This window comes from Myotis brandtii, unplaced genomic scaffold (assembly GCF_000412655.1).
Source record: "Myotis brandtii unplaced genomic scaffold, ASM41265v1 scaffold1003, whole genome shotgun sequence".
Classification (NCBI taxonomy): domain Eukaryota; kingdom Metazoa; phylum Chordata; class Mammalia; order Chiroptera; family Vespertilionidae; genus Myotis; species Myotis brandtii.
The window spans coordinates 4,647-13,666 of NW_005353340.1; the positions used below are offsets into that span (position 1 = coordinate 4,647).

The following is a 9,020-nucleotide window of genomic DNA, read 5'->3' on the forward strand; positions in this document are numbered from 1 at the left end:
CTGACTGTGCCCTGGGGGCATCTCCTCCTCCCAGGACTAGTCCTCCGCTCTGACTGTGCCCTGGGGGCATCTCCTCCTCCCAGGACTAGTCCTCCGCTCTGACTGTGCCCTGGGGGCATCTCCTCCTCCCAGGACTAGTCCTCCTCTCTGACTGTGGCCTATGGGAGTCTCCTCCCAGGACTGGTGAACTGGGCCTGTGACAACACAGCACGAAGGGCAAAGACTGGGTGGAAGAGCCATCCTCGAAACAGGATAACTAGAGAAACCAGGGGAAATTCGGAAAAGAGGAGCATCAGTGGGACACAGCACTGATGGGGGAGGAAGGTGAGGGAGAGGGAGACTTGGAGACTCTCTCTTGGGGTTTCCCAGGAGGGCAGCTGGGTGACTGGCAAGGCCCCTCTGGGAGAGGAGATGCAGTGGGTTCCATTCGGTGATGCATGTCTGAGGCTGAAGGAGCGCGAGTCTGGGAGGTATGGGCCGTGGGTTGGAGCTCAGCGGAGAGCTGGGATTGCAGGCCTGAGGGCGGGGGTGCAGTGGGAGGAGGGAAGGCGGGGGCGGCCTTGGGATGCACCTGGGAAGCATTGAGCCTGTGCTGAGGGGTGGCAGGGAGAGAGGGAGGTGACGCCCAGGCCTTGCCCTGGAGCTGTGATGTCTCTGACCAACCTGTTGTGTGCCTTCAGGCCTGGGAGCACTCCGTGGGGCTCATCTGCTTTCCCAGCCTCCACAGGCTGGCCGGCGAAGTGTCCAGCCAGCTGGCCCAGGAGATCCAGCAGGTGTTGGTGGGAAAGCCTGCGGGTGAGTGCAGAGCGGCCCTGCGCCCTGGTGGGAGCAGCACGCGCTTAAGGCCTTCGGCCCTGCTCTGCCCTTCTGCTTTCTAGTTAGTCAGCGAAGTGCCTGCCAAAGAGACCATGGGCCCAGTCTGCCACCGAGTCTCTTGGGAACAAGGGAAAGGCTAGCAGAGCAGGGAAGGGGGTCTCAGGGAACTGCTGCTCCTGGGACACACACACACACACACACACACACACACACACATAGGAGCAGGGCCTCTGGGAGGAAGTGCTGGGCTAGAAGGCACCTGAGTGTTCAGTGGAGAGTTCGATCCAGACAAGACCCCGGGTCAGAGCACATGTTTTGCTGTGGGGTCCCTGACTCGTAGTCTTCCAAGCACAGAGCCCAGACAAAGGCTGTGGAGGGAGTTCTGGGCAGGGTGGCCTGAGCCAGGTGCAGACGCAGGAACCCCTGTGATGGAGGGGCTGCGATAGAGACAGTGGGGAAGAGGCCATGTTGTGGGAAGTCTATGGTCAGGAACTTGCTCCTATTACTTGGCAATGGGGAGCCATTGACGGTTGCTGACCAGGGAAGACTGCATGCTAAAGGCTGGCCTCCAAGGAGGGTAACTGGCTGAGTATGAGGGTGGGTGTAGGTTCAGGCGGCCTTGTGGGGAGGGCAGGAAGTGGACGTCCCCAAAGAGGCGAAGGTAGAGCTCACAGGTGGGTGGCAAGTGGAGGGCAAACTGGTGAGCAAGTCCCTGCATCACCCGCGGACACATTTCCTCTTCTCCGCTGTTGTCAGAGCAAGCGCGGGCGGCCGCGGGGCAGCTGCTGCGGTGGAAGCGGGATGCGCAGCAGGACGGCTACCTGCTCCTGAAGTCGGCCTTCCTGCTCTCGGGGACGGACACGGTAAGTGCCGGGAGCCATGGCCTGGCCTCCTCAGCCACCGGGAGGGAGGCCTCAGCTCAGGGCAGGGCGAGGCTCCCAGATCCTTTCTTCCCAGGAAGCTGGCTTCTCCTCTCTCACCCTGGCTCCCCTCTGGTGTAGGAACGGCTTCTGAAATTCTGGGATTCTGGTCTGGATCCTGCCCTGTCAGTTGACCGCCCGTGACATGCTGCACCTCACTGTGACGGGTGCAGCTGATTTGAGATTTGGGGACAGTAGCGCCTCAGTGCTGGGGCCGCTGTGAGATTGAAAAGGGCTGGCGTCCCAGCACTGAGTCCGCCCTGGTGACGCCACGGCCACGCCAGGGTGAGGACCAGGCTCTGCTGTGGGGTGTGGCCGCAGCCTGTCTGACCAGGGCTGTGCTCTGAGCCTCGGCTGGGTTCTGCCTGCTGTTAAACTCAGACGGAAGGAGCCACACCGGGAGGCGCTGTCCGAGCATGCTCACCCAGAGGCAGTGCTAGCAGACCGCTGCCTTCCCTGCCCACCCGCACCCACTGTGAAGAGGGGCCTGGTCCTCCTCCCCGAGTGGTCTGCTGAGGCCGGTGTCCTGGCAGCTTGGCCATCAGCAGAAATGGCCCGAGGCCCCTTGCAGGGCAGGCCCAAGACTCCCTGCTGGGGTGCCCACTGTGGGGGGTCTAGCATGCGGCATTGGGAATGGCAGGGGAGCAGAGCGCAGCTGCTGCCTTCTGTCCGGGGTGACACAGGCATCGCAGGAGCCTTAGAGGCAGCATGTGGTGTGAGCAGCAGGCGGCAGCGTTAGCCAGGGAGGGCCTCCTGGCTTTCCCCGTGGGAGCGGGAGCCCTGCTGGCCCGGTGGCCAGGGGGCCGCAGCACGGAGTGGGCCTCTGCTCCCGGGAAGGGCTGCTTCCAGCTGAGCAGTAACACTGACCGGAAGATGGCTTTCCGCTGGGGCAGCCAGACCCAGAGCCAAGAGAGTGAGCAGCTGCCTTTGGGGAGCCCGTGGAGCAGGGGTGGGGAGAGCTGCCTGCGGGGGCGCTGCAGAGCCAGGCGTCCAGGGAGGCGGGCCTTGCCTGCCCAGGAGCCTTTGGGGCAGGGGGCCCGGCACCGCCTGATACTCCTGGTTCTGGCCTCTTCTCCTTTCTGTTTTTCTAACTGTGTAGACAGCATGCTTTTTAGATGACCAACCCCACGTGTACACACACACACACACACATGCACACATGCACATGCACATACACACGCATGTGTGCGCACACTGAGACAGCAGCCACAGTGATCCAGGTGGAGCTGCGGGCGGGCACGTGGAAAAAGGTCCCGGGTGCTGCACACACAGGCTGGGCCCTGCTGGTGCCCGTGTCCTCTCCTCTGTCCACAGCTCTGGCGCTAGTCTTCCCGGTGGGTGGGCCGTCGTGAGGTTGGATCTGACGAGGGGATCAAGGGCCTGGGGCAGTGCCGGCCGCCCGGCCTCGGTCACGGCCTGCTCTTCCCTTGCAGGAGGCGCTGGGCAGCGTTGCCGAGTCGGGGCTCCCAGCCCTGCTCCTGCAGTGTCTGTACCTCTTCTTCGTCTTTCCTCTGGAGGAGGACGAGCATTCAGAGGACGATGTTCAAGTTCAGAGGATGTTTGTGCAGGTGAGTGAGAGCCGGGCTGAGCCCCTCTGGGCTGGGCCTATCTCTGCCTCTGGGAGCTGCTCCCACCTGCCTTGCTCAAGGCCAGCTCACCCCTCCGCCCCACATTCTGCAAACGCGAGAGGCCTAGGCATCTGGAGGACGGACTTCCCTCTTGTGCCTCTGTATCCCTCCCTGCTCCCCTTGTTCTTCCCCAGAAACGTGAGTGCCTTCTCCGCTTGGCCCACCAGCTCCTTCTCCAGCCCGCGTTCCTGGTCCCTGCCAGTCCTCGCCTGCATCTGGAACCTTCTGTCGCTGGCCACCTCCCCTCTGAGACGCGCTTGCTAACTGCACTGCATCACTAACTAGCCAACGCTTTCTAAGCAGTTGCCACGCCCCTTGTGCCATGGTCTCTTGTCTGTCACCTCCTCCGTCCCAGGATGTGTGCAGTGCTGTGCTCCTCGCTCTATACAAACACAGGAAACGTGAGCTCAGCGGCGGGTGGGGGCTGGGCCGGACTCTGGCTCCCCAGTTCACTCTCAGTGGGCTCCGCACCACCCGCGATGCCGCCTCCCCTCCTGGGCAGCCAGACCCAGAGCCAAGAGAGTGAGCAGCTGCCTTTGGGGAGCCCGTGGAGCAGGGGTGGGGAGAGCTGCCTGCGGGGGCGCTGCAGAGCCAGGCGTCCAGGGAGGCGGGCCTTGCCTGCCCAGGAGCCTTTGGGGCAGGGGGCCCGGCACCGCCTGATACTCCTGGTTCTGGCCTCTTCTCCTTTCTGTTTTTCTAACTGTGTAGACAGCATGCTTTTTAGATGACCAACCCCACGTGTACACACACACACACACACATGCACACATGCACATGCACATACACACGCATGTGTGCGCACACTGAGACAGCAGCCACAGTGATCCAGGTGGAGCTGCGGGCGGGCACGTGGAAAAAGGTCCCGGGTGCTGCACACACAGGCTGGGCCCTGCTGGTGCCCGTGTCCTCTCCTCTGTCCACAGCTCTGGCGCTAGTCTTCCCGGTGGGTGGGCCGTCGTGAGGTTGGATCTGACGAGGGGATCAAGGGCCTGGGGCAGTGCCGGCCGCCCGGCCTCGGTCACGGCCTGCTCTTCCCTTGCAGGAGGCGCTGGGCAGCGTTGCCGAGTCGGGGCTCCCAGCCCTGCTCCTGCAGTGTCTGTACCTCTTCTTCGTCTTTCCTCTGGAGGAGGACGAGCATTCGGAGGACGATGTTCAAGTTCAGAGGATGTTTGTGCAGGTGAGTGAGAGCCGGGCTGAGCCCCTCTGGGCTGGGCCTATCTCTGCCTCTGGGAGCTGCTCCCACCTGCCTTGCTCAAGGCCAGCTCACCCCTCCGCCCCACATTCTGCAAACGCGAGAGGCCTAGGCATCTGGAGGACGGACTTCCCTCTTGTGCCTCTGTATCCCTCCCTGCTCCCCTTGTTCTTCCCCAGAAACGTGAGTGCCTTCTCCGCTTGGCCCACCAGCTCCTTCTCCAGCCCGCGTTCCTGGTCCCTGCCAGTCCTCGCCTGCATCTGGAACCTTCTGTCGCTGGCCACCTCCCCTCTGAGATGCGCTTGCTAACGGCACTGCATCACTAGCCAACGCTTTCTAAGCAGTTGCCACGCCCCTTGTGTCGTGGTCTCTTGTCTGTCACCTCCTCCGTCCCAGGATGTGTGCAGCGCTGTGCTCCTCGCTCTATACAAACACAGGAAACGTGAGCTCAGCGGCGGGTGGGGGCTGGGCCGGACTCTGGCTCCCCAGTTCACTCTCAGTGGGCTCCGCACCACCCACAATGCCGCCTCCCCTCCTCCCAGAAGCCATCTCAGGCCACTGAATTGCAAGTGCGATTTCCTCTTGTCATTGCCCCTCGCTCCTGTCCACTGACAGCCAGCAGCAACTTTTCACATAATGCCCCCCCTCAGCTCCCTGCCCCCCACTGACAAGTCCTGCTCTCTGTCTTCGGGGGCCACCCTCCACGGACAACTGCTGCCCCTGCCCCTGGTGAGGGTGGGGAGCAGGGCCGTCTCACTCAGGGCTGTGTGTCCAGCGCCTGGGCAGTGCCTCCCAGAGCAGGTGCTAGACCGTTTGGGGATTTCCAAGTGCAGCTGCCCATTGAGCATCTGCATGCAGATGAACACCCATCGCAGACTCATCCTCCAGCCAGAGGCGTGGCTGCCAGAGGCATCGGCCCGTCCTCGGCTTATCCGCACTCTGCCTGCTGGAAACCCTGGAAACGCTGGCCCCATTTGCCTGGATCTAACCATATCCCAAATGCGGTTGGGACACAGTGCTGGGCACGTGGACACATCTTTATCCTGTGGCTTCTCCGTGTGCTCAGGGAGGGAGCGCGGCCCTGTCTTTCCATGGTTGCCCGCGGACGCACAGAATGCGCCCCCACACCTGCGTTCATTCCTCATTTCATTCCATAAAAAGTATGAAGTTCCTCCCGGTGCAGCTCTGTGCCAGATGCGATCCCTCAGCTGGCACAGTCCCTCTCGGAGAGGGGACAGGAAGGTGTGGAAGCAAGTGGGGGACATCCCGCGAATAAGTCAGCATGTCCACTGCCTTCGGTGCTCTGCAAAGAAAGGCAAAGGCAAAGGCAGGGCTGGGAAGGGAGGCCCGCGGGCTGACTCACAGAGGAGCATGGAGGACGCTGCTCTGAGGGAATGGCATTGAGAGCTGGTGGTTGGGGAAGAGCTGTGATGGGGAGGTGGGGGCAAGCAGCAGAATGGTCATCTGAGCCAAGGGCCGAGGCCACACCCACGTGCAGGGTCTGTAGCCAGTCCTAGGTGCCCGGCCAGCCTCCATCCCTGTGCTGAGGGCCTGCATTCAGTGGCAGGAGCTTCTGTACCTGCTGAGCTGGGAGAAGGTCCCGTTAGACCAGCAAGAGCCCAAGAGAAAGGAGGCCGGGTGAGTCCCTGCAGGTGCTGCCTGCTGTGACTCTCCCCAAGGGCATAGGCAGTGTCCCAAGTCCACAGGAGACTGGGTTGGTGGGAACAAGGGTCCCAGGTCGGAGGTTACAGGACAACGCTCATGGCTGTGTGGAGAAGTGAGGCATGAATGCTAACCAGGGATTCAGGATACATCTGGCTTTTTATTTTATTTTATTATTATTATCTATAACAATAAAAGTGGAATATGCTAATTAGACCGGACCTCCTTCCGGACGTCCTTCCGGACGACCTTCAGGACAAAGCCAGGGCTGCAAGGGCTGAGGCAAGCTGCTGCGACTGCGAGGGCCAAGCCCCTTGCACAAATTTCATGCATTGGGCCTCTAGTTTAAATCTATTTTTATTGATTTCAGAGAGGAAGGTAGAGGGAGAGACAGATAGAAACAGCAATGATGAGAGAGGATCATTGATTGGCTGCCTCCGGCATGACCCCTACAACCCAGAATCGATCCTGCAACCCAGATATGTGCCCTGACTAGGAATCGAACCTTGACCTCCTGGTCCATAGGTTGACACTCAACCACTGAGCCACACTGGCCAGGCTGCATCTTGTTTTCTAAGTAGCACAGGGTCCTGTTAACCCTGTATTTTAATGGTCAATGCCATTTTCCTGGCATTTCTATATAAAAAGACACCCATCCAAGTCCAACACTTCTTTGTTATTCTGACTTGGAAAGGGTAACTCCTGCCTTTACAGCAGTTAAGAGTTCAGACAGCCCGAGCCCCTCATCCTTTGCTGGTGGCACTGGTGACCATGCTGGTCTGGGCAGAGGGTGACAGCATACAAAGCCATCTCTGTGCTGACATGCGCCCTCAGTGCTCTGCAAAAGCAGGGAGCAAGTCCACACGGCAGCAAGGAGGCTTCTAATCGGTCTCCTGGGTCTTCCTTCCTTCTTCCTCTCAGATGTTGCTCAACATCTGCAGCGAGCCTCAGGGGCTGGAGGGCCTCCTCGCAGGGAATGAGCTCCAGGCATTGCTGATTGCCACCACCTGCCTCCGGGAGCACAGCTGCTGCTTTTGGAAGGAGCCCACCTTCTGCGTGCTGAGGGCCATCTCCCAGGCCCAGGACCTCAGCGTCATCCAGTACCTGCAGGGTAAGTCCCCGGGGACCCACTTCCCACAGCAAGTCCCTGTCATGCCCTTGCAGCATCAGGATAGATTTCTGGGACCAGAAATGAGAAGGGCAAACAGGTTCTCATGGACGCCCAGCTGGGCCAGTAGCTGACCCTGTATTGCTTGGTTCCATTCATGAAAGTGCTTTTGTTGTTCATTTCGATGCTCCATTGGAGGAGGGGAAGGGGAGTCCCTTAGCTGCTCACATACTGTCAACCAGAAACTGTGCTGGGCCCATCTGTGTGTTATCTCATCTGTTCCTGGAGATGGATGTTGATGATCATGCCATTTTGCAATGGGAAACAGATTAGTATGTTGAAGAGCTTGCCAAGGCTCCTGGGTTTCCAAGAAGAGAATCAGATTTGAACTTGGAGATGCCGCTCCCTGGGCCTCAGCATCTGCTGGGGCAGCAGCAGGGACGTACACCTGGCTCTGCGCTCCGGTGGCGTGACCTCGGGCACTTCACCGCCTGGGTGCCTCATCTTCTTGTCTGTAAAATGGGAAGGCGGTCCCGCGGATCTCACGGGATGGTGACGCTTTGGGGGTTGACATATCTGAAGTGCCTAGATGGCGCGGGCATGCAGTGGGTTCCCCTGGCCGTCACTGCCGCATTCCTGACCTTCTCAGCTCTCCCTGACCTTATCAGCTCTCCCTGACCTTCTCCAGCTCTCCCTCACCTTCTCCAGCTCTCCCTGACCTTCTGGCCGTCACTGCCGCATCACCACCCGGTGTGAGCCAGGCAGGGCGCCGAGGGCGTCAACTCCATCAGCAGGACCAGCTGTAGCTGGTCCTTCAGCATCTCCTGCCGCCTCCCAAGGACACAGATAACCCTGGGAACATGGGCCGCCATGGCTCACGTCTTGGGAGGAGGTGTTGGCCTCCTCTCCGTGGCTGGCCAGAGGGAGGCTCTGCCAGGCCAACCCGAGGGGCACTGTGACAAAGGATCCCTGAGCTGCCTCCCTACCTGCTCAGTGGCATTTCCTTAGCTCACCAGCTAAAGTGCCTCTTGGGAGCACAGCCGTCCATGCCTGGGCTGACCCCAAGGTATGGTGTCTTTGGGGAGTAGGTCAGAGCCTGCCGGTGTGACCTGCCTGTCCACAATCACATGCCCTGCGGCCGGTCTTCTTTTGGGGCCTCCTGTGACAGAGGCACCCGCGGTGAGGGCTGGCCAAGCTCAGCAAGCCCACCTCCTACCGAGGCAGAGCCCTCAGGAAACGGCAGCCCAGTTCCGGTTCAGGTTCCCGTGAGGCCAGGCCCAGCGGTAATGGTCCAGGCTGAGGTGGGCCCGAGGTGCTTTGTAGTCCCCCCACTCCACTCACAGGCTGGAGCTGGAGATGCCCAAGAAAAGGCTGTACCCATTGGAGGGGTGGGGTCCTCACTGTATCGTACTCTCAACTGGAAAAGAACAATTCTGCCTCGTGGAGCCTGCCACCGGGTGGAGCCTGTACCCCTGTGAGAAATGGGCCGGTTCTGTGGAGAAGGTGGGCAAGGGAGCGCTGGGCTGGCCGCTACCTGCCGAGCCCTGAATTCTAGGTGTGCCCCGTCCACATGCAGACTCTTTAGTACAGCCCAGGCCTCGCAACCCAGGGACCAAGTACACATTATTATTGTCTCAGGTTCTTGGTAGGCAATCTTCCTGACCTTCTCAGCTCTCCCTGACCTTCTCAGCTCT

At 60.4% G+C, this 9,020-nt stretch overlaps 1 protein-coding gene across 1 annotated transcript in view; it reads left to right on the top strand.

Annotated features, from left to right (window-relative positions):
* Nucleotides 1-680: 680 nt before the first annotated feature.
* WDFY4 (WDFY family member 4) overlaps nucleotides 681-9,020 on the top strand; it is a gene marked incomplete at its 5' end in the record, with an annotated part of 236,672 nt that continues 228,332 nt past the window's right edge. Inside the window, 4 exons of the mRNA XM_014534916.1 lie at nucleotides 681-795; nucleotides 1,573-1,679; nucleotides 3,170-3,304; nucleotides 7,140-7,329. Of these exons, the coding sequence (XP_014390402.1) occupies nucleotides 681-795; nucleotides 1,573-1,679; nucleotides 3,170-3,304; nucleotides 7,140-7,329 (547 nt within the window). The remainder of the gene's footprint in view (nucleotides 796-1,572; nucleotides 1,680-3,169; nucleotides 3,305-7,139; nucleotides 7,330-9,020) is intronic.